This window comes from Ranitomeya variabilis, chromosome 2 (genome assembly GCF_051348905.1).
Source record: "Ranitomeya variabilis isolate aRanVar5 chromosome 2, aRanVar5.hap1, whole genome shotgun sequence".
In the NCBI taxonomy this organism is placed as follows: domain Eukaryota; kingdom Metazoa; phylum Chordata; class Amphibia; order Anura; family Dendrobatidae; genus Ranitomeya; species Ranitomeya variabilis.
In genome coordinates, this window is record NC_135233.1 from 936,895,208 (window position 1) to 936,920,812 (window position 25,605).

The window sequence follows — 25,605 nt, forward strand, 5'->3', positions numbered from 1 at the left end:
AAATTGACAAGTTAAATCTCTTAGGCTACGTTCACATTTGCGGTGTGCGCCGCAGCGTCGGCGCCGCAACGCACAACGCAAACAAAAACGCAGCAAAACGCATGCACAACGCTGCGTTTTGCGCCGCATGCGTTCAACACATGCGGCGCAAAACGCTGCGTTTTTTTGAAACGCAGTTGCGTTTTCAACAAAAAACGCAGCGTTTTGCGCCGCATGCGTTTTTTTGTGCAGTGAGTCATTCTTCATCCCACCCACAAAAAAAAGTGTCTACACAATAGATAAGGACCACCAATGGCTAGAAGAGGGTTGGTGTTTATGTAATTGTGTATATATACCCTGGCAGACATGAATTCCTCCCATTTTGCTGGTATTCATGATGGAGCGTCCCATGGACAGTATCTACATGGATATGGAGATGGAATTTGCTTTGGCTCATGCCTATGCTGTCGCCTGTTTTCATCAAAGGGAAAGGGAAAAACGGAGATGGAGTCGTCGCCGCTTTTGGATACACCCTATCTTGGAAGTCCGGGAGAGCCGTGGAGCCTACCATAGCTTGTTTGGCGAACTGAATGACAACCTGGAGAAATATTTTGAATACACCAGGATGTCTCAGGAGAGCTTCCGGTATCTTCTGCGTCGGGTGGAAGGAGCCATTAGCAGGCAGGACACGCAGCTCCGGAGAGCTATTTCCGCAGAGGAGCGGCTGCTGGTGACTCTACGGTACGTAGCTGTTTGAATGACTGAGATATGTTCTTCCCTTTTTTTTTTTTGGGGGTGGTATGGTCAATGTACTTTTCTAAATTACAATGTACTTTAATGTAATTTCTTTATCTTCTTGGCAGTTTCCTGGCTACCGGAGAGACCTTGAGATCCCTTCAATTTCAGTTCCGGATTGGAGTCTCCACTCTCTCCGGAATTATTGCTGAGACATGCCGCGCTTTGTGGGATAATCTCCGGGAGGAATTTTTACCCGTCCCTACAAGCGAAATCTGGGAGTACAACGCACAGAAATTTGACCAAGTGTGTTCGTTTCCAAACTGTATTGGCGCGGTGGATGGCAAGCACATTCGGATTACCAAGCCAGGGAAAAGTGGATCCCTTTTCTACAACTATAAAAAATACTTTTCCACTGTGCTGATGGCAATTGCCGGTGCGGACTGCCGTTTTCTCGCAGTGGACATTGGTGCGTTTGGCCGTGCAAATGACTCGCGCACATTTAAAGAGTCGGATATGGGCCAAAAATTATATGGGAACAATTTTAATTTCCCACAGCCACGACCTCTTCCCCACACCGAAGGCCCTGCGATGCCATTTGTGGTGGTTGGGGATGAGGCATTCCAAATGTCTGCCAACCTATTGAAACCCTACTCCAGTCGGGGCTTGGACCACACCAAAAGGGTTTTCAATTACAGACTGTCCAGGGCCAGAAGGACTGTGGAGTGCGCCTTTGGCATCCTTGTCTCCAAATGGCGGATATTAGGATCCGCCATTAATCTGAAAACTGAGACAGTGGATGAGGTGGTGAAGGCGTGTGTGGTTCTCCACAATTATATTCTGGCCAAAGAGAGACTGAACGTGGATCTCGATGAAACCATAGCCAACCCATTGCCCGATTTCCATGATCATCCGCTGAGGACAAGTGTGGAAATTGCGCAGATGAGGGATCGTTTTGCGGCCTATTTTGTGTCAGATGTTGGCCGTGTGTCATGGCAAGATACAATGGTGTAGTAAACTGTTGGACTGTATTCTGGTGTGACTATGCTAAAAATAGTTCACCAATGTAATGTGCCTTATCTAAAAAACTTGGAACCCTTTGTTTTTAAAATGTTGTGTTTTAATAAAAAAAATTTCTTCAGTTTTCTACCCTGCTTCCTGCTTCAATGACAAAATTTATACCATACCATATAACATATTTATTTGTTTGTCAGATCGCCGTGTATCGTTGTTTGACCGCAAAAACAACGATACCAGCGATGTTTTACAATGGTAATCAGGGTATATATCGGCTTACTAAGCGTAGGGCGGCGCTTAGTAACCTGTTATTTACCCTGTTTACCAGTGTGAAAGTTAAAAAAAAACCAGGACATATACTCATCTTCGCGTCCCCCGGCGTCCGCTTCCTGCACTGGCTGAGCGCCGGCCGGAAAGTGAATGCACAGCACAGCGGTGATGTGACCGCTCTGCTGTTAGGGCCGTCACTCAGTCAGGGCAGGGAAGCGGACGCCGGGGGACGCAATTGTGAGTGTATGTACTGTTGTTTTATTTACATTTAACACTGGTAACCAGGGTAATCATCGGAAGCGCGGCGGCCTGCGCTTAGCAACCTGATGTTTACCCTGGTTACCCGGGGACCTCGGCATCGTTGGTCGCTGGAGAGCTGTCACACAGACAGCTCTCCAGCGACCAAATAGCGATGCTGCGGTGATCTGCATCATTGTATGTTTCGCTGCAGCATTGTTAAGTGTGAAGGTACCTTTACGGTATGTGTCCACGTTCAGGATTGCATCAGGATTTTGTCACGATTTTTCATCAGTATTTGTAAGCCAAAACCAGGAGTGGAACAATTAGAGGCAAAGTATAATAGAAACATCTGCTCCACTTCTGTATTTATCACCCACTCCTGGTTTTGGGTTACAAATACTTATGTAAAATCATGACCAAATCCTGATGCAATCCTGAGCGTGGACACATACCCTAGTGATTGAAAACACCTCATACACTTTATTGTTTGTGAACACCTCATACAGCAATGAGAGACACACCAAAAAAGGCAAAATAAAAATGGTAAAAATAGTGTCTGACATTGCATATATGAGGTGTTTGAAGCACAAAATATGTGTAGACGGCGCACGGTGTGACTTGCTGAGAAGTATACTGGAAAATAAGAGCAAATATTGTTGTTTGAAAACAAAATTTTTTTATTGGGGGGAAACAGAAAAAAAAAGGGGGAAATAAACTTAGGGGGTATCAACCTGTGCCACCATGGGGGAATGGTATGTTTCTTTTTGGGAATGGGGAGCGGAAAATGAGGATGACGACGACGAGGAGGATGTTGACCTATAGTCCAGGAGGCTGGATGGCAGGTCTAAACCCTCCGCAGGGTATAATGGGGAGGAAACCGCCACCTCTGTAGGGGAGGGGGGAGGCAACACGAGCCTTTGTGAGGTTCTTGGTTGGCTCTGGCTGCTCCTGCTGCGGCTAGAGCCCCGACGTGTACTTGTTGGTTGTATTGGAGCAGCCAGAGCCTCAGTGCGTGTCCTCTTTCTTTTGTGCTTTCTTTTTTTGCCTCCTGCGGCAGCTCCCCCAGAATGATGGCTGCGGGAGGATGAGGGCCTGGCAGGAGCAGGAGTCAGCGGCACACTGCTATGGTGCCTGTGGTGGCGTCGCTCGGCACTTGGACCAGGGTGGGGTGGCTGGAGTGGCTCTGCAGCAGGAGTTGGAGTCATGCTAGCCAGCGACGGCACTACGGGCAGTGTCGCTGACTGCATGACCCGAGCCTGCTGCAGAGCCCTCACGTAGGCATTGTTGCAGGATTGCATCACCGAAATCTGGAGTTCCGGTGTAAGGTGTTCCACCATGCCCTTACCAATAGTACTTAAAAAATGTTTGGCCGGATTTGAGAGCTCGGCTTCCATATTTTCAAGGCGCCGTTCGATACTGGACAGACGAGTGTCCATTTTATCGCTCAACGCCTTGAAACAGTTCTGGAAAACCGTGCTCAAATGCAAAAATTCGGGCATGGCTGGCCTGTCCGAGGCCCGCTGGCGCTGTCGGGAATTCCCAAACGAAGGTGCGCCAGAGGCCTCGTGCAGGGGAACACCTGATGGACCGGCTGCCGGTTCTCCAGATGGTGGTGCAAGCCTGCTGTCGCTGTGGGAGGGCTGTGACGGGTCAGATGGCGATTCATGAAGGGCCGCTCCTGCGGGGCGAGCTCGCTCGAGGGTGCTGCTGTGTGTCCTGTGAAAAGATAAGGAAAGAATTAGCCTTCAATTAATTACCTATCACATACGCCAACTCCTGTAATAAAATTAACATTACATGACACATCAATACATTACAGTCCCCTGTCTCTCAGTCTGTGTGGCCTATAATAAATTGCTGATTGTTATCGCCAGCTGACCATTAGGGCTGACGATAACAATCATGGACATACCTACGGCAGAAAATGACTGGTCATTCCCGCTGACAAAGCCAATGCATACCTCTGTCATCGTTTTCAAAAATTTTTTGACAAAAAATCTTTCTTGATGCTGCCTATGCCGCCAAAATAGTATAAAATTTAAAGTCAAGAAAAAAAAAACAAAAAAAAAACCCAACAGTCACTTTGCTGATCTGATCGCAGGAACGGCCATGACGTTAGGATCATGTGATCCAGACGTCATCATTATTCCTGCGATCAGAACTACCCTGACTCAGAACGTAACCTGTCATGGACTACAATGACTCACGCCTAACCAAAAAAATTACTAATGGGCTATATACCATTACACTAGGGTAAAAGGATGGCCAATATGCTACGCTGACTACATGGATGGCCAATACACTATGTTCCTTTGGAAATATACTATGTGGATACGTGGCTAGAACGTGTACTATGTGGCTGCGATATAGTGGCCTGGCAATATACTATGTGGATGCACAATGTACGTGGCTGGGCAATGTACAGTGTGGCTGTGCAATATGGTATGTGGACAAAATACTTACTGTCGGCGGCCAAGGATCGGTCTTAAGAACTGTAGTGCCCTGTTATATTTATAGGGCACCGACTTGGACGCAGCAGCACCACTCCGAGCTTGCTCCTCCGCAGCACGGATCCCCTTATTGAAACGGTCCTTCATGGATCGCCATCTGGTCCTCAACTTTTTCACTGTGAATGTAAAGACAAAAAAATGGTTAGATATTTAGCATTTTAAAAGGATAAAACAACCGTGTGCGATGCAAAGTTTAGGCGTTGATCGCATCACACACGGTTGTGTTTATCCTGGCAAGATGGGTCATAGCAGCGTCTCTGCAATACTCACTAAAGTTGCCTTTGGCCTTCGCTGAGGCACTGTCAAAGCCATCCCACAGCGACTTTGCCACCTCTGCCCACAAACGCCTCGACACCACCTGGTCCATGTGCCGAGGGTCACGGCTGTCCCACAACGGGCCACGCTCCTGGATGCTGGAGATCAGGAGGTCAACATCAATTCCGGTATCTCCTTGGTCCCGTTGTGAAACCTAGAAAAATTAGAAAACAAATAGGTTACAAATATGCAAATATTAACAACCACCAGCACCTGGCATGATAGGTACCTTTGCCCTATCCTTTGCCATTTGATGTATGTATATTGATGTTTTCTACACCTGTATTTAGGTATGTTTGTGTGCAGGGAGTTCAACTTTATTTTACCTTCCCCCAATACTTGCTGCCCTGACAAGCTATAATGTAATTAAGCTTAGTAAACATCCCTAGTGAAACCAGGATGCTCCTCAAATGTAAAGGCCCCGTCTCACATAGCGATTTACCAACGATCACGACCAGCGATACGACCTGGCCGTGATCGTTGGTAAGTCGCTGTGTGGTCGCTGGGGAGCTGTCACACAGACCGCTCTCCCCAGCGACCAACGATCAGGGGAACGACTTCGGCATCGTTGAAACTGTCTTCAACGATGCCGAAGTCCCCCTGCAGCACCCGGGTAACCAGGGTAAACATTGGGTTACTAAGCGCAGGGCCGCGCTTAGTAACCCGATGTTTACCCTGGTTACCAAAAAAAACAAACCGTACATACTCGCCTTTCGGTGTCCGTCAGGTCCCTTGCCGTCTGCTTCCTGCTCTGACTGAGCCGCCGTACAGTGAGAGCAGAGCGCAGCGGTGACGTCACTGCTGTGCTCTCACTTTACGGCGGCTCAGTCAGAGCAGGAAGCAGACGGCAAGGGACCTGACGGACATCAGATGGTGAGCATGTACTGTTTGTTTTTTTTTACATTTACGCTGGTAACCAGGGTAAACATCGGGTTACTAAGCGCGGCCCTGCGCTTAGTAACCCGATGTTTACCCTGGTTACCAGTGAAGACATCGCTGGATCGGTGTCACACACACCAATTCAGCGATGTCAGCGGGACCTCAACGACCAAAAAAAGGTCCAGGCCATTCCGACACGACCAGCGATCTCGCAGCAGGGGCCTGGTCGCTGGTACGTGTCACACATAGCGAGATCGCTACTGAGGTCGCTGTTGCGTCACAAAACTAGTGACTCAGCAGCGATCTCGCTAGCGATCTCGCTATGTGAGACGGGGCCTTAATGTTCCTCACAGCAGGATGCTACTCAAAAAAAAAAGATTAAAAAAAAAAAAATACTCACTCGCCGGCCTGACGCCACATCTTGGCCCCGATCTCTCTGCTCCCGCTGTGTGCCTTCTCCCTCACTTGAAGAAGCCTGGAAAAATTGTTTAACAAAATTATTGTCAATGCTACAAATGGCAGCGAATAGTAAGCAACTGGACATAATTACTCACCGCACTCCCCCGCGCCGATTGGCTATGCTCAGAAGAACTGTTGACTGATAGGACAATGCAAACTCAAAAAGCGACACCACAACGCCATACATTGCAAGAGAATACAATCGAAGAAACAATACAAGAATAGACCCAAACAAAATTAAGCAAAAATAGACACCTATGTCAAAATTTTTAAAGATAAAAACTTTAAAAAAAACCTTACAGGAAAAAAAAAGGCACAATGAAATAGCAAACTAATGAACGCCATAATTTACAATTACAACAAGACATGATCCAAAACAACACCATCTGGTGACATCCACCGAAATACATCAGAAAAAGGCGATAAATACCATTCTAGATAATAAGCAATAAACATTACGGGACAACCGCTGTTACAATATACAGCAACCCAAAAGATAAACCATAGTCAAATAGAAAAGAAAACACAATAAATTTAAAAAAAAGGGCCCCAACTAAAAAAAAATAAATAAATAAAGGCCATACTACACACTTGGCAATGGAAACATTCAAGAAAGGAGATACATACGGAAGCCATACGGAAAACGACGTAAAACCATCATAGATAAACCCCCCCCCCAAAAAAGGGAAAATACAATTGAAAAGAGAATGGCATAGCAGCACAGAACAATACAATACAAATGAAACATCATAAATGTAGCCCCCCCACCAGCAAGAAAAGACACTCAAGGAAAGAAAAAAAAAAAGCCAACAGCATAATAAAACACAGCAAGACATGAGACAAGAAAATGCCATACGGTTACCCCCAACAATAGAAACCATAAAAAGACATGCAACAGAAATTTACCAAGAAAAAATGAGCCAAATTAAAGACATTGAACAACCGCATGACACCAGAACAACCCAAAATCCCTAAAACCAATCCAAAACCAAGCAAGGCCGGTGACAAGAAACGCCATCATATAACGCCAGATGTACATCAAAACCAGATTAAAAAACACAATTTTTCACTAACAACCCACAGTGCCATAACCGTACAATAGCACAGACCAAACATTGCACAAATTAAATCAAAATAAAAAAATAAAACACAGAATAAAAAATATGCAAAGAGAAATATATACTTACAGGTTTGGAAAGCAGATTGCTCCTCTCAGTGTCTTCTCTGTGTGTTGTGTGGATAGCCTTGTGAAAGACAATGACAACCCCCCTTTTTTTTTATATATATATAGTGTTTTTTTAGTGTCTAGACAATGTTTTGCATATTTTATTGGAAAACGCATGCGTCGTACAACGCACCACGACGCAAGTACTTGCGTCGTCTGCGTTGTCAATACAAGTCAATGGGAAAAAAGGCGCATCGACGACACAAACACGACGCAAACACGACGCATGCGTTTTTTACAAAGTCTGCGCCGCCCAAAAAATGCAACATGTTGCGTTTGCCGCGCCCTGACAGGTGCGCCCTAACGCCGCATGCGGCGTACAACGCACCGAAACGCATGACAACGCATGTACATGCGGCGCCATGCGGCCCCAATGTTAAAGATAGGGCCGCACGCCGCATGCGTTTTGTTGCGGCGACGACGCTGCGGCGCACACCGCAAATGTGAACGTAGCCTTAGACAGCTTTTTGTATCCTTCCCCTGAACAACTATGTTGAATAATCTTTGTTTTCAGATCATTTGACAGTTGTTTTGAGGAGCCCATGATGCCACTCTTCAGAGGAGATTCAAACAGGAGAACAACTTGCAAGTGGCCACTTTAAGTAGCTTTTCTCATGATTGCATACACCTGGCTAAATATTCAGCTTCAGCTCAGGATAACTGAACTGTTGCACACCTCTTAGGGTAATTCGATTACGGCAGCCAGAAGAGTTTAACCCAATATTAAAACATAACCTTTACTGATAAATTTAAAATGGACAAACTAAATACACATAACAAAATAAAGTGCTCATGACGAAAACTGTGCTCTAATAAAAAACTGGTTTGGTCTCACCAATTATGGACGAGAGGGTCCCCACAATAGTTGTGCAGGGTCCAGGGAAGGGTCCTCGATGGCAAAATGAGGTAGGGGATATGGGGACCTTTTCCCTAAACCCCTGTCGTGCCCCAGCAATAGCTCCTGTCCTTACAAGGACAGGCCCAAGTAAGCCTAGCTATGGACACCCCCCAACTTGAAAATATCTCAAAAACGCCTCCCTACGCGTTTCCTCTCCAATCCCGGAGATTCATCAGGGGAGTTTTCAATGGCCAACAGGCCCAAATGTAGGCTCAAATGTCCATAAACGTTGGGCACCAGCAGTGGCTGAGTGCTCCCAGGAATGAGCGATCCTCTGTGACCATGTGTCACAATATGTGAATCTCCGGGATTCAAGAAATTTGGCTCTTTTCTGTACATGCGTTTAATGGATCCGTTTAACGGTATGTACTTAACGCAATGTGAGCCTAGCCTAAAATTTGTATTTGGTGAAGACTTTCCCTTTACTGAGAGAGGAGATGGCTGCGGCTTCTCTTAAAATGCTATGGCGAGAGGAGGAAGAGATGGAGACAGACTCCGAAGTTCTGCTGAAATTACTGTTAGGGCGTTTTTGCAATGCATATTTTTTTATTTAGCTGAAAATGCAGTATTTTCCAATACCAACAATGTGATTTTAAATTTCTGAAATCTCATGCACATGCTGCATATTTTTTCCTTTCAGACTTGAAGCGTTTTATCGAGTCTGCAGCATGTCTGTTTTTGCAGTGTTTTTTACCCATTGTAGCGGTATAGCCAGCGCCCCTGCATGGTGTTTCCTTCTCCCTACATGCAGGGACGCTTTCTTACCCACCATTCCAGCCTCGAAGCATGGTCCCTGGTGGTTCCTGCTTCCTTCCTGTATTATAGCACGCCAAGTGCTTCCCTTCTCTTAAAGGGACAGCGTGCGCATATGGTGAATGCTCTCAGCCTGTTGCTGAGAGGCATTTAGTGTAATGATGTTCACCTGCAAGCTGGCTCCCAGCCAATTACTGGGAGTCATCCTGTATAAAAGACTCTCTCTCCCTTAGGGAGTCAACAAGCAACAAATTTAGTCATTAGATAGTGTAGTGTTCTACTAGTGCAGTTGTGAGGTCCCCTGGTAATGGTTAGACCAGCGTTCTAAACCCGAATCCCTGGTCCCAGTGTGACTGATGCCTGAATGTAGTCCCCTGATCCCAGTGTGGCCAGTGTCCTGAACCCGAATCCCTGGTTCCGGAACATTGTCCTCTAGTCCCGGTGTGGCCAGTGTCCTGAACCTGAAGCCCAGGTCCTGGTGCAGCAAGTTCTGAATCCTAAATCCCCTGGTCCCGGTGCATCCAGGCCTGTTCCCGAAGTCCCCTGGTCCGTGTGGTGCCAGTGCTTAAACATTGTCCCCCGGTCCGTGTGCAGCCAGTCTCTGGTTTCCGCGATGTGCCGAGGATTGGCACTTGGTGGCTACGTGCAGCCCAGTCTGTCTCCACCATTAGGAGCTCCAGTGACCACCTGGTAGCTGCTTAGCTGTGCCCCTTCCTAGAGAAGCCTGGTATTGTGGCATAGTGAGTCCACAAATCCACTTGTGCCAACGTTGGGCGTAACACCCATTTATATAAATAGAGAAAATTTGCACATAAAAACTCATTTAAAAAATGCTAAAATGTGTGGATGTTACACAGCATTATTGAGCACCAGCTGCCATCTCCTATCTGGGTAATGGGAAACTATGTAGTCACTGAAGGCTGATTTTTGAATTGACAATTTTGAACATGAAGGATCAGCCCAGGGGGAGAAAGAAGCAGATTTCTCTAATAAGAAGCAATATAAAGTGTATGATTTTCATGTGTACCAATGATTTATAAGATAAAAACAGTTACTCTTTAAAGGGAATCTGGCAGCATGTTTTTGCTATGTAATATGAAAACATCAGGTAGAGGCTGAAGCATGAAATTTACCGATTTGTCATTTATTAAGCTGTGTTGTTGTTTACTTACGCTGAAGGTTTTATCATCAGGACATTATCACTGTCATGTCTGTTGCTCATGTGACTGCTAGTCTGACCACGCCCCCTCCTCTGACAATCTGCTCACTGTCTATAGACAGTATACATAGGGACACTAATGTGGGTGGGGTCAGCTTTCTTGAGCTCTGCTTCATGTTACATCTAAGAACTCTGATTGTGTCAGAACTGCTGCACCCAGTAATCTAAGTGACACATCGTTGGAATCTGAGTGGGTTTTCCTACATTATGCTAATTTCAAAGGAGGTAGCAAAAACCTGGTGACAAATTCCTTTTACGGCCATGTTTTTATGGATTGAATTTTTTTTTTTTTTTTTTTGCTTTCACGCAAGGACAAAAAAAAGGTGAATGCATCGCTTCACTACAGAGAGACATGATGTAAATGTGGACATCCATGTTAATATTTTCGGGCCTGCAGTGCCATTCCACCAGTCACCCCACTGTCCTTCTGTTGTTGTCTGTACGCTCCTCTGACGCAGTGAATGTCTGCTCCACCTGCACAAGGCCGGAGATGCGATATCCAGCAGATCCTCCGCAGCTAGACAATCAGCCCGGTCTAATGACGAAGCGCAGGCGAAACGCTGTCTGACAACACACGGCCGTCCCCTGGGCAATTATCCAAATCCTAATTTTGTCTTTCTCATTTCAGTTATAATTGATTCCATTTACAAAGTCACAGAGGGGAGGCAGTCTGAGATCTTCCATCGTCATGCAGAGGGAAACTTCGACCCTACTTGTTGCTTTACCATTTACCATGGTAACCACATGGAGTGTTTGGACCTGATCACATCCAACCCAGAGGAAGCCCGGACATGGATTACAGGGTTAAAGTATTTGATGGCTGGAATAAGTGATGAAGATTCTCTCGCTAAAAGGCAACGGACTCATGATCAATATCCTTTACTAATACCTAATGTTCTGTTTCTTCCTAAGGGTTAAATAGCTGCCTGCTCATAGTGCATTTAGTGTATAATGTATAGAGTATTGATGTATTATAGATGGGCTGGACATAGTTAAACGCTTGTGACTATTGCATATTTAAGTATTATTTTATGACTTATTTTACATTATAGTGAATTATATTCAGCCATAATGACAGATGGGAGACCGTCCACCTGCAACACAATGCTAGGAGTGAATCTTGGGCTTATAATTATTAACGGCCAAAGATGTATGTATATGTGTATGCATGTTTGTGGGTGTATGTGTGTGTATATATATGTGTGAGTATATATATGTGTGTGTGTGTATATATATGTATATATATATATATATATATATATATATATATATATATATATATATATATATATATATATATATATATATATATACACACACGTGTGTGTATACAGTATGTCACAGAAATGAGTACACCCTTCACACTGTTGTAAATATTTTGTTATAGCTTTTCACTTTACAATTTGGTCATTCTAACTTAGGAGTGTACTCACTTTTGTTGCCAGCGGTTTAGACACTATTGCCTGTGTGTTCCAAGACAAAAAATATGATAAAATACTAAAAAAAAAACTATAAGGGGTGTACTCACTTTTGTGAGATACTGTATAGATATGTGCGTGTATGTAATATCCATATATGTGTGCGTATACAATTTATGTGTACATATGTAAATAATATGTATATGTGTGTACGTGTGTGAACATAATATATACATGTATGTGTTGTGGTAGATCGTCTCACTCGGCTGCTCATATAGTTGCACGCAGGAACGCTGTCTCTTAAAATGTTCCACTGGTTTATTTATCTACAGCATAAACCAGGGCAGGGTTGGCAACATAAATACAGCCTTTCTGGACTAATGGAAAACAAAAACATATGAAACAGTCCATGTTGCAGCGGAGATCTGCCTGCTCAGGAAACAAACATAGGGAAAAAAAAGGTCTAGCTTTCCTTTATCTTCACTCAACACTCTGGAGTTCACTTCTCCAGGCACACCCAACACTGAATGACTCAGAAGACTGACTATTTACCTCCTAAACCACACCCTGGAGTGGAGATATGGTGGACAGCCTCCCGCCCACTCTTCACTGTTCACTAGTTGTTATGGAACTGCAACATAGAACTAGGATAGAAGGGGGAAAACTGACCCTGCACTGAGACTACGCTGATACCCTACGATGGAGTGGGCGACCCATTCCTTGCGAATAGACCCTCCGACGATCCTAGGTTAATCTCAGCGAAGACCTATAGATAAGGAGAAGGAGGTCCCTGAAAGATCTAAGGACTGGGTATAAAAAACAGGTCACCTCCTAATAGAAAACACAGAGAAGGCTGCGGAAACCAACTGAAAACAGAAACTAAGGATAGCAGAACTGGGGGTCCCAGAACTGCAAAATATCAAACACAGAAAGCTATCAAAGCACCTAGCCAGAACTCTAGCAGATTAACACTGTTGTCCAGCAAGGAATGGGAGACAGGTGCTGGGTAATAAAGGGTGATACAATCACCTGACCTAAGACAACCCAGCACCAGGGGAAAAAGACCAGCAGCCAGAAAACCACAACAAGATGGCGGATGGTCAAAAACAAAACAGATTCTAACACTAGTGATGAGCGAGTATACTCGTTGTACATACTGTATGAGTTTACATATACTGTATGTGTGTGTATGTATTATATACTGTGCGTGTATTCTAATATATATATATATACACTCACTGGCCACTTTATTAGGTACACCTGTCCAACTTCTTGTTAACACTTAATTTCTAATCAGCCAATCACATGGCGGCAACTCAGTGCATTTAGGCATGTAGACATGGTCAAGACAATCTCCTGCAGTTCAAACCGAGCATCAGTATGGGGAAGAAAGGTGATTTGAGTGCCTTTGAACGTGGCATGGTTGTTGGTGCCAGAAGGGCTGGTCTGAGTATTTCAGAAACTGCTGATCTACTGGGATTTTCACGCACAACCATCTCTAGGGTTTACAGAGAATGGTCCGAAAAAGAAAAAAAATCCAGTGAGCGGCAGTTCTGTGGGCGGAAATGCCTTGTTGATGCCAGAGGTCAGAGGAGAATGGGCAGACTGGTTCGAGCTGATAGAAAGGCAACAGTGACTCAAATCGCCACCCGTTACAACCAAGGTAGGCCTAAGAGCATCTCTGAACGCACAGTGCGTCGAACTTTGAGGCAGATGGGCTACAGCAGCAGAAGACCACACCGGGTACCACTCCTTTCAGCTAAGAACAGGAAACTGAGGCTACAATTTGTACAAGCTCATCGAAATTGGACAGTAGAAGATTGGAAAAACGTTGCTTGGTCTGATGAGTCTCGATTTCTGCTGCGACATTCGGATGGTAGGGTCAGAATTTGGCATAAACAACATGAAAGCATGGATCCATCCTGCCTTGTATGGAGCATCTTTGGGATGTGCAGCCGACAAATCTGCGGCAACTGTGTGATGCCATCATGTCAATATGGACCAAAATCTCTGAGGAATGCTTCCAGCACCTTGTTGAATCTATGCCACGAAGAATTGAGGCAGTTCTGAAGGCAAAAGGGGGTCCAACCCGTTACTAGCATGGTGTACCTAATAAAGTGGCCGGTGAGTGTGTATATATATGCGGCGCGCCCCCACACCGCCGCAGGGCCGAGGGGTACCCGGAGCCGGGCCTCTGGGATCTCAGTCCTGGGGTTGTCACGGTGGCTAGACCCGGTCCGTGGCCCTGTCCGTCAGTGGGGGACGTCCGGTGAAATAGGTGGTGATAACGGTGGTGTAGCGGTGCAGTTGTGGGGTGCAGGTCGCGGTAAATAACGAGGACACCAGGTTGCAGTCTCTTTACCTCTTTACTGGAGATCTCTGAGTCCTCAGTCCAGAATACGGTTCACCAGGCTGCGCAAGTCCGGCCGGTCCAATGGCACCTCCAGAGTTCTCTTCACAGGTGGAAATCAGTGCCTTCCTTCTTAGCGCTGTGTGTTGTAGTCCTTCCCTGCTGTGCTCACGGAAAGTACCCCACAACTGTTGTGTCTGTTTCTTAAGTTCCCTCACAACTCGATTAGATGTTCCTCTCTTATTCCATCCCTCCCTGTTATTCAGGTTGGAACGGCACCCGTTTGTCAGGTAGGCCTGGAGTTCTTCCGGGACCCTAGTGACGCCCCTCTCCCGCAATTGCCCCCCAAGACTTCATAGGTGATATGTGGTAGACAGCCCGCCTGAGACTGACTGTCCTGCCGCTGTTTGGAGTATGGCTTAAAGCTGTATATTATTCCACTCCCTCGGCGTTCCGGCCACCGGTAATGCGCCTCAGCAAGGTGCTGCCTCTTTCAACAAAACCCCTGCTGGTATTCTCCGTCTGCTTGATCTCGTTTCTCACTCAGCACAATCTATCTCGCTTCTAGTCCTTTCTTGGGCACCGCCGCTATGCTGAGCAGGCACGGTCCCGTTACGTTCTTTCCAATGCCAAGCCTCTGCCAGGATCCCACCCCTGGCAGAGACCCTACTGTCTCTTCCTCCACAACACCCTCTCTCACTAGGTGTTGCTTCGTTCAATCCAGTCAGCGTTCTCCCTAACTTCCTGCCTGACCCCCAGTTTACCCACTATGGTGGGGAGTGGCCTAATGAATAGCACCCTTAGCTCCCCCCGGAGGCCCTGCTGTGAAACATATTGGTGTCTGTGATACCTGATCAGAGGAACTCCTTCAGTGCCATCGAACGCACCATGGCTCCCCTTAGTGGCGGAGCCACAGTACTGCAACGACCAGGACTCTGGGGCGCTGCACTCCCCCCTGGTTAAACACAGTACTCCGGGACTGGGAAGAAAAACAACAATACAGATTAGCAAAAAGACATACAATTTTGTTGAGTGCAAAACAATAAGTATACTTGAACAGGCTTCCCTTTATGGGAGGTGAGGACACTTTAACGTTACAAACATAGTCAACATTGTAAATTACAGGCTATACATAACTCCTGCTACCCAACCGGGTATTCTACTTAGTGCAAACTCTGGACCAATAAATTAACATTGCCTTTAAGAAACATACACTCTTAGTTTACCAAAGGCCTTCCCATAATCACATTACAGGGCAAGTTAACTCTTCATTCTCCTACTTTTGAACCTGCAGGACCGCCTGTCCCTATGGCACCAGACCTACTGCCTCTCCTTCCTTTTACAGGACCGCCCCGTTCAGCCAGGGCCTACTGCCTTTCTCTACTATACATAGTATAGACATAACATTCCTTTCAGTTTGAGAGCATGGAGCCCACTCTGCCTGGCTCCTATAAGGACTCACTCACTAACCCCTACGGGTCTACTTTCTGTCCTTAGTAACAAACTAACTTTCTATGGGGACGCAGGGTTTACCTTCTATCCTCACCTTCATTATTACTTTCTTACGTTTCTATCCATGCAGAACTCTAGTCTACCTCAACAGGCTTTCTGCATCTTTCCTTTTGAAGAACATTATTCAAGCTTCACATTTCAAACATATTAAACACATATAACTTTTCATGTAAAACGGTTACATTTCTTGCAAAGCATCATCATGACATTACTGTTCCAAAACAGTATCACTTTCAGGTTCAATTCTAACCTCCCCTTTAAGAGGAGATCAAGTCTTTCTGAGGTATCTCTTCTTCTCAGCCTACCAGTCCATGCAAAGGCTCCGGAATGGTATCTTCGCAAAATGTCTTTAAACAAAACCAGTAGGAAGCACCTTTAAGAAGGTGCAAACTATTTACAGGAAAGTTTGAATCATGCACAGTCCATGATTACTGCAGTTCGTGTAACTTTGTGCAAAAACTTCAAGAAAACAACAATAGTGACCCCGGGTCAACAAAGGGGTCACCTTTTTAAAGTTTACCCTGGACGGGTTTAGCAGCAACAGGAACAAAAGAACAAACAGTAACTATTTACATTTTCAGGTTTCCGAGGTTTACTCTTTCTCAGGTGGCTTGGGCTCCTGCCCCCCGGCCACTGTGGTGCCAGTGTCCGCGGTTCGAACGTGCAGATGAACTCGACTGGCCAACTCGGTGGCCGCTACCAGGCGCACTGTCGCGATGGTGACAAGGTCGGGTGCTCCTGGGACCAGGTCCGAGGTGGTAAGGGTCGCGGCTCCAAACATACACCGCCGAACATTCCGTGCATACCACCCGAGCGGGTTCTGGTGGCGGCTGTAGGTCACCTGATCCCCCTTCTGCAATGGTTCTCCACTTCGGCCACAGCAGGGAGCCCTCACGTTACAGTGCGCAACAAAAACGTCAGTATCCAATCCTGGCTCGTGTATGAGGCCCCACCCCCTTCTTGCATGGTAGGCCAACACAGTGCCCCGCCTTATCACGTCTCTGTCATCCCATGCCGGAGGGGATTGTTGTATTTTCGATGGACCCATCGGCTCGGCCTCTTTCCGGCCTTTCCACTGTAGAATCAAGCACTGTCTATATTGTTCCCACGTAAGCACCGCAAGAGTGGACCCGTTCTCCTGGGATCCATCTGTCCCAACCCAGGGGCTGTCCCACCGAAGAACTACTCCATCTAGACTCACATCCACGGGCTCTCCCACTCTAGTCGACAGCGGTGGCACCATCCTCCCCAGGTCACCAGGGGATAACACCATTAACCCTGCCGAGAAGGGTCGACCTTTACTGAGATGGAGGTGGGTCGTGGAAGCGGACTCGGGAGGGGGAGCAGGGGCGTCTTCCGTACCTACGCCTGATGTGGTTCCACCGATGTCGATCCGGTCCGCCGACAAGAACGCTGGAGTCGGCTGCTGCTCGGACCGCGGCTCTTCCGATGCGGCCCCCGAACGCTGCTCCGCTCGCTGTGGTTCCTCCTCCACGGACTCCAAGGTCAGGGTTGGTGGACTCAGCTCTGCTATCTGCTCCAGGAGTTTCAGGCCCTCCGGCTGCAGGGGACATAAGTCCGTCTCCGGTGAAGAGGGGCAAGCCGGAGTCGCATCTTCCTCGCTCAGGCACTTGCTGTTCATCATCGCTGCCTGATAGTCGGTGGCAGTGCATGCACCTGACTCCGCCATTTCTCCGAGGTCGGGCTTCTCCATCTCCTGCTTCCCGCCGTTGCAAATCAGGAGGTTGTCTTCTGCTTTGGGGCAGGTCATCTCCTTGCAGCCCGAAGCGCAGAGGGCGGTATCCATTTCTCGCGCCATTCTGGTAGTCTCCTCCCATAGCACGCCCTCCTTCTTCTCCAAAGTAGCAATGGCGGCGGCTTTTGGCGGGAACTTCTCTTGGTCAATGGTAACACACAGTCTCTCAATAAAGTACGGTTCAAGTACAGTAAATCACAGTCTCTAGGCACACATGACCTGATTCTTCAGGCTTAAGTAGATCCTGTTCGTGACGCCAAGATTTGCGGCGCGCCCCCACACCGCCGCAGGGCCGAGGGGTACCCGGAGCCGGGCCTCTGGGATCTCAGTCCTGGGGTTGTCACGGTGGCTAGACCCGGTCCGTGGCCCTGTCCGTCAGTGGGGGACGTCCGGTGAAATAGGTGGTGATAACGGTGGTGTAGCGGTGCAGTTGTGGGGTGCAGGTCGCGGTAAATAACGAGGACACCAGGTTGCAGTCTCTTTACCTCTTTACTGGAGATCTCTGAGTCCTCAGTCCAGAATACGGTTCACCAGGCTGCGCAAGTCCGGCCGGTCCAATGGCACCTCCAGAGTTCTCTTCACAGGTGGAAATCAGTGCCTTCCTTCTTAGCGCTGTGTGTTGTAGTCCTTCCCTGCTGTGCTCACGGAAAGTACCCCACAACTGTTGTGTCTGTTTCTTAAGTTCCCTCACAACTCGATTAGATGTTCCTCTCTTATTCCATCCCTCCCTGTTATTCAGGTTGGAACGGCACCCGTTTGTCAGGTAGGCCTGGAGTTCTTCCGGGACCCTAGTGACGCCCCTCTCCCGCAATTGCCCCCCAAGACTTCATAGGTGATATGTGGTAGACAGCCCGCCTGAGACTGACTGTCCTGCCGCTGTTTGGAGTATGGCTTAAAGCTGTATATTATTCCACTCCCTCGGCGTTCCGGCCACCGGTAATGCGCCTCAGCAAGGTGCTGCCTCTTTCAACAAAACCCCTGCTGGTATTCTCCGTCTGCTTGATCTCGTTTCTCACTCAGCACAATCTATCTCGCTTCTAGTCCTTTCTTGGGCACCGCCGCTATGCTGAGCAGGCACGGTCCCGTTACGTTCTTTCCAATGCCAAGCCTCTGCCAGGATCCCACCCCTGGCAGAGACCCTACTGTCTCTTCCTCCACAACACCCTCTCTCACTAGGTGTTGCTTCGTTCAATCCAGTCAGCGTTCTCCCTAACTTCCTGCCTGACCCCCAGTTTACCCACTATGGTGGGGAGTGGCCTAATGAATAGCACCCTTAGCTCCCCCCGGAGGCCCTGCTGTGAAACATATTGGTGTCTGTGATACCTGATCAGAGGAACTCCTTCAGTGCCATCGAACGCACCATGGCTCCCCTTAGTGGCGGAGCCACAGTACTGCAACGACCAGGACTCTGGGGCGCTGTGTATATATATATATATATATATATATATATATATATATATATATATATATATATATATATATATATATATATATATATATATATATATATATATATATATATATATATATTTATATTTTATTGGGACAGTGAGGGCCCAGCTGCTTGGAAGTTCAGCGTTATCTAAAATAGGAGATCACTTGTCTCCATAATGACCGCAGTGCGTAGAGGTGGTGAGTTGAGTGCTCCATACAGTGCTACACTAAGTGTGGAAAATATATTCTCTTTCACTCTTCTTTTTCTGCACATTCTACAGAATTGTTTGGAGCACAATTGCCCACGACTTCATACAAATGCTTCCTACCCCAGTTGCTGAGCGGGAATCTATAACCTCCATAAGGTATATCAAACTACTTAAACAGTTACAGTGGTTTGCGAACGTATTCTCTCCCTTTGGCATTTTTCATGTTTTGCTACCTCACAACCTGGAATTTCACTGTTTGTTTTTGTTTTTTTGAGGTTTTGGATCAGTTCATGTAAAGAACATACGATCAATATCGTTCAAACTAAAAACATAATATAGCGATAACAAAAATCTCATGACTATATGTCAGTAAATAACCATGGAAAACATATTTAATGGACACTCTCCCTAAAATCTGTATCCTATAAGAGACTAAGAGGCAAAAAGTCCAAAACAGTACAAATAACAAGATTTTTTTTATTATTATAAAAGGAAGCAACAACAAATATCTGGCATAAACAATATGTATGAAAAAGGAGAGTTAAAAGCGATGGCACAACAGTGTCAGAAAATTGCAACCTCACAAAATAGTAGCCGGTATGGGGACCGAGACCAGTAGATGCCAAAATGAGGAGACAGCATAATGGTGCTTCCCAGAAAGTGCCAAGTTCAGGTTCAAATACCGTATATACTCGAGTATAAGCCGACCCCCCCTAATTTTGCCACAAAAAACTGGGAAAACTTAATGACTCGAGTATAAGCCTAGGGTGGGAAATGCAGCAGCTACTGGTAAATTTCAAAAGTAAAAATAGATACCAATAAAAGTAAAATTAATTGAGACATCAGTAGGTTAAGTGTTTTTGAATATCCATATTGAATCAGGAGCCCCATATAATGCTCCATAAAGTTTGATGGCCCCATAAGATGTTCCATATTAAAATATGCCCCATATAATCCTGCATAAAGGTTAATAAAGGCCCCATAAGATGCTCCATAGACACATTTGCCCAATATAATGCTGCACAAATGCTGATTATGGCCCCATAAGATGCTCTATAAAGATATTTGCCCCATATAGTGCTGCACAAACCTTGATTATGGCCCTATAAGATGCTCCATACAGACACTTGCCCCATATACTGTAGTGCCCTACAAACGTTAATTATGGCCCCATACAGACACTTGCCCCATATAGTGCTGCACAAACGTTATGGCCCCCATATAGTGCTGCACAAATGTTATGGCCCCCATATAGTGCTGCACAAACATTATGGCCCCATATAGTGCTGCACAAACATTATTGCCCCATATAGTGCTGCACAAATGTTATGGCCCCATATAGTGCTGCACAAACATTATGGCCCCATATAGTGCTGCACAAACATTATGGCTCCATATAGTGCTGCACAAACGTTATGGCCCCATATAGTGCTGCACAAACATTATGGGCCCATATAGTGCTGCATAAACTTTATTGCCCCATATAGTGCTGCACAAACGTTATGGCCCCATATAGTGCTGCACAAACATTATGGCCCCATATAGTGCTGCACAAACGTTATGGCCCCATATAGTGCGTCACAAACGTTATGGCCCCATATAGTGCTGCACAAACATTATGGCCCCATAGATGCCCCATACAGATATTTGCTGCGATAAAAAAAAAATCACATACTCACCTCTCCGTCGGTCAGGCCCCCGGCACTTTCAATAGTCACCCGCACCTCGTTCCGGCGCCACTCCATGTTCAGCACCGACGTTCAGCAGAGGGCGCACACTAACTACGTCACCGCGCCCTCTGACCTGAGCATCACTGCTGAAGACAGAGCGGCGACCGGAACGAGGAAAGGTGACTATCGCGCAGCGCTCCCCTCCCCGTTATACTCACCTAGTCCTGGCGCTGTGCAGTCCCGGCTTCCCCGGCGCCACAGCTTCTAACTGTACTGAGCGGTCACTGTTACCGCTCAATATAGTAATGAATATGCGGCTCCACCCATATGTGACCGCTCAGTACAGGAAAAAGCTGAAGCTGATGCTGCCGGCGCCGAGGAAGCCAGGGACCTGCAGGGACTGCGCCTGGACTAGGTGAGTATTTTTAGACAGCCCCCGCTTCCCCTCCCCTGCCGACCTCTGGGTATGACTCGAGTATAAGCCGAGAGGGGGACTTTCAGCCCAAAAAAGTGGGCTGAAAATCTCGGCTTATACTCGAGTATATACGGTAGGTACAAACAGGATCTTAAAGGTACATAGTTCCTAAAATATCATGTAAGGAAACACAATATGTCTACAATAAAAGCTCCTCAGTGTCATGTGAATAGCAATCATTGTAGAAATACAATATCACAAAGGAATTACAATATACCAAAATGCTATATGACATCATTGTAAGAAGATGACGCATAGTCAAACCTTATCTCACCCATTATGCTGTGTATGAGGAGGTGCAGGAAAAACAGCAGCCCCTACGCGCGTTTCGTGTGAGCTTCCTTGGAGGTAAAAAGTCAAGGGGGTGAATACTTTTGCATGCCATTGTATATTATAAAGTACTTAACCCTTAAAATAATTAAACAAGCAGTAGAGATTTTAGTGGTTTATCGACAGAGAAAATGACTTTCATTTCACATGCCAGCGAGGGAGCTTTGTTGCACTGTTGACGTGGTCAAGGAGTCAGTGCACCATTACGTCCCCTCAATATGCTTTCTGAGTACTTTCCTTAATCTTGACTGACTGTGCTCACTTGCCTAAATCAAGTTCTGCCTGAACTCAATCTGCGGTGTACATGTAAGGAGGTTGCTTTCCCTGCTCCTTACCTGGAACCACTTAGTCAGACAGCTGGGTTGTCGGGGGGGGGGGGGAAGACCTTCTGCCCTGGACAGAAGGGACCATGTGACTGCAGGGGGAGAGAGGAAGAGAGGGGGGCGTGGTGAGAAAAGTGCGGGAGAGCAGAGCGCGCCAGACAGAGGGGACAGCGTGCCAGGGAGAAAGCAGGCTGCAGTGCCGTGCTCCCCATGACAGAGTGCTCCCCGTGAGGGCACTAAGGCTGGAGTGAGAGTGGGGACTGGGAAGCCTCCATAATCCGAGACAACGTATCCCCTTACAGTGACCTGAGCGCGCAGCCCCGGTGACCGCACTGACAAGCCAGGACCCCTGAGTGTGACTAAGGAAACTGCTCAGTGTGTGTGTATTCTTGCTGCAGAGAGAGAGAGACTGTCAGCCTGGTGTACAGAGACTCGGCAGCAGAGTGGCTGTGTGACTTCCTGCTTGCAGCTTCACTGGGAGAAAAGTCTTAACCCCGGAGTTTCCAGTTCCCAGGAAACATAGAAGAGACTTTGATCCCCTGGTCCCCGCAGTATCAGTACAGAGACTGTGATTCTTGGTGAGAGACTTAACAGTGCGGAGCCCCTGATTCCTGGCTGTGCTGTAAAAGCTAAAGACTGCATCTTGTGAGTACATAAAGCGGACTCTGCTGGTGACTGTACCCACGCTGGAATTAGGACCCTCGAGTCAGCACCTCCCTGGACTGATAAGTTACAAGAACACTCGTTAACCCTTTTGTTTTCGCTTAACTGTTTACTGTTTGATTTACCTCTATTAACCCCCTGTTTACTCCCTGCGAGGAGAATCTTACTCCTGTTAATAAATTCCCCTCAGCAGTTGGTCTGTCTGTTCCGTGGTGACATACTCATCCCTGCACTCAGTATTACATACTGACTGTGAAAGAGCCCGGCAGCGCCCACACGATTCGGGTGCAGGCACGCTTTCATGCTCAGCTCCTGTCTGCAGAACTGTATCTGGCGGCAGCAGCCATCATCATCCAGGCATGAGAGCACACTGACACGATTGGCGTGCCTAGAGCTGGCACTGTGTGGGCAGAGCTGGGCTCCTTTAGGGCCAGTGTGCTGCAAATTGAGTTTAGGCATCGCTCCCCCTGGGCAGCAAGCGCTGTCAATCAAGGAAAGTGTTCAGAATGCAAATTTAGGAGATGTAACGGTGCAAGGAGACATTGGCCACACCATCGATCCTCACTCATTTTCGTATGACACAAGTTGTTTTTCTCGGCCACTAAAACACTAAAATGTATATTGCTGGTATGATTTTTATAGAAGTCCCCTATGTAACTGTTTAAGTAGTTGTATATATTTAAGTTAGAAATGGCTAGTAAAGCCCCTTAAAAAAAACCTAGAAAAAAAAAATCTTCTTATGCATTATCCCTATGGGAAAGGGAGAAAAGGTGGTGCTTTCTGAGTGCAGTATGTTGGAGATTAATGTGGTAATAGGAACAGAAGCCTCTCGCCTGGCTCTGTTGCACAACTCCATATACATGCATCTGGAAATTAAGGGAAGGTGCAGCCGACCTGGTGTGATATTGGGATATCCTCCAAAAGAGATTCCAGCTAACCGCAATGCAAGGTGTAAAGTCCAGGTACTGGGCGCTCCCAAATAATGAAGACCCAAATGTTCACCAAAAATGAACAAGAACAATTAAAATTTATTAAAACCACAATGCGTTCTTAAGGTGTCCGGAGAATAAGGAGTGCCCTGTTCTTAAAAATAAATAAATAAAAAATAAAAAAATATCTGCAGATTGTAATATTTTGCCAAAGTATTACAGTCGCTTCATCCTTTTTTGTCTTTTACGTAACTTGACAAGCTGGTGAAGTGTTCCAAATAGTAAATGGAACAAGTAAGGGATCTTGAAGCAGAAGATGTGTCACTTGATAAAAGAACGTTTTTATGTGAAGATGATCCAGTGGGAATTGTAATGGTGGTCCCTTTATCAGCAGGTTTCCCCAGAAGCGGTTAGATAGGATTTAAAACAAGCGCAACTCAAGGGCTTTTGAAGTGGTGATTTCTTGACTAAGGGGAGAAGTACCGTTGAAACGGTGTCATTATTCTTTAATGTCAGAATCAGATATTACACTCTTAATTTCATGTTTAGTATAGGCTTGATTTTTCATTAGTCTTCTCAACCAGTTGCCACATTAGTAACCAGATAAATAATTACCATAGATTTTTTTAATGATGAATATACATTAACGGGCAGCACAGTGGCTCAGTGGTTAGCACTGCAGCATTGGTGCACTGGGTTTAAATCCCACCAAGGACAACATCTGCAAGGAGTGTGTATGTTCTCCCCGTGTTTGCATGGGTTTCCTCCGGGTTTCCTCCTATATTCCAAAGATGTAGAGATAGAGAATTTAGATTGTGACGCCCAAGGCGGACAACGATGATAATGTGTGTAAAGCGCTGCGGTATATATAAGCTATCTAAGGAAAGTATAATAAATGCAAAAATAATGTATAGATAAATAATTAGATTTTTTTTCAATGTAATGTCATGATGAATCTAGAATAATAATCACATGTATTGTAGCACTGTGAGAATAACATGAGCAGCTGGAAGGCTGCGGTGTGGACCAGAGCCCATCGATGCTCCAGCTGGCAGTGAAAGTTGACAAGAGCCACAGAGGAATAGGCTGAGGGAGACCGGGGTGGAAGACGGCTGCTATTGTGCCGATACAGTGCAATACTGGGACAACGGACGCACAGAGGGGTGGAGATTGCATCACTTTCCAAATCTGGAGTCTTTCATCTATAGCTTGTTGTTGCTTACACTGATTTTGAACATTGTGGGATATTCTGCTCTCTCTACATTCATAGAGATTGGTAGCTACTGCTTACCCCCATACAGAGATGGCCTCACTAAATGCTCCTGGAAACCCAGAACCGTGTTTCTCGCACTGGGACACATTTTGCTTCCTTTAAAATGCAAAAATGGAAAAAGTTAAACTGCAGCGAACAAGACGCTTGTGGTCGACTGACTCTACACAGATAAAATCCATTGGAATGTATATTAAAGTGTTTGCTGAAATTTGCATGCCAGGCCTTTTAGAATTCTCCCAGTGGACTCATAAATGCTATTAATTCAGTGGAAGCGGCTTTGTTAATTAAACATTTGAGGCTTTACTGGAGACCATAGAATATTTTAAATTCAATAGAGGAGACAATGGTAGGTTCAGATTGGAGAAGATCGCTCCTGATATTTTTTGCTTTATACCTTAGTATTGTGCTAATATTTTTATTTCTGCTCATTTGATGAAGCTCTTAGATATGATGGCTAAAAACACTTTTTGGTAATAAAAAAAAAAGGCCCCGGTTCACTATTTGCAATTTTTCAGTCACTTTTTATTTTTTGTCTTGTTGTATGCACTACATTTTTTGAGTACACCACTAAACCCATAACAATTCTCACGGCACAAAAACTGCATATAATATCAACCACAAAAGAGAAAACCAGTATATAGTACCAATATATCAAAATTTTATTAAATCTATTAAAATTGCACAAAACATATACAAGGTAGCTACTTTAAAAAGCAGAGACAGCCACTGCCGGTGTATCATACCGGTTATTCAATCATGGTAAT

At 46.0% G+C, this 25,605-nt stretch overlaps 2 protein-coding genes across 11 annotated transcripts in view; one reads left to right on the forward strand and one right to left on the reverse strand.

Annotated features, from left to right (window-relative positions):
* Positions 1 to 25,605, forward strand: part of PLCH1 (phospholipase C eta 1) — a 366,784-nt gene that overhangs the window by 223,004 nt on the left and 118,175 nt on the right. For all 10 annotated transcript variants that reach the window (XM_077290709.1, XM_077290705.1, XM_077290712.1 and 7 more), the window contains one exon: positions 11,128 to 11,371. In XM_077290709.1, coding sequence (XP_077146824.1) covers positions 11,128 to 11,371 — 244 coding nt within the window. The remainder of the gene's footprint in view (positions 1 to 11,127; positions 11,372 to 25,605) is intronic.
* Positions 4,643 to 6,599, reverse strand: LOC143810040 (uncharacterized). The gene is made up of 3 exons (XM_077292946.1): positions 6,346 to 6,599; positions 5,022 to 5,220; positions 4,643 to 4,867 (listed from the first exon to the last, which is right to left on the reverse strand). The coding sequence occupies exons 1-3, from the start codon at positions 6,487 to 6,489 to the stop codon at positions 4,701 to 4,703; spliced, it is 510 nt and encodes a 169-aa protein (XP_077149061.1). The 5' UTR covers positions 6,490 to 6,599; the 3' UTR covers positions 4,643 to 4,700.

Coding starts and splice junctions, on each gene's coding strand:
- LOC143810040 (XM_077292946.1), bottom strand. CDS start 6,489: ATGTCCAGTTGCTTACTATTCGCTGCCATTTGTAGCATTGACAATAAT. Junction 5,221..6,345: donor ATGTGGCGTCAGGCCGGCGA/GTGAGTATTTTT, acceptor TAATTTTTCTAG/GTTTCACAACGGGACCAAGG. Junction 4,868..5,021: donor GAAGGCCAAAGGCAACTTTA/GTGAGTATTGCA, acceptor TTACATTCACAG/TGAAAAAGTTGAGGACCAGA.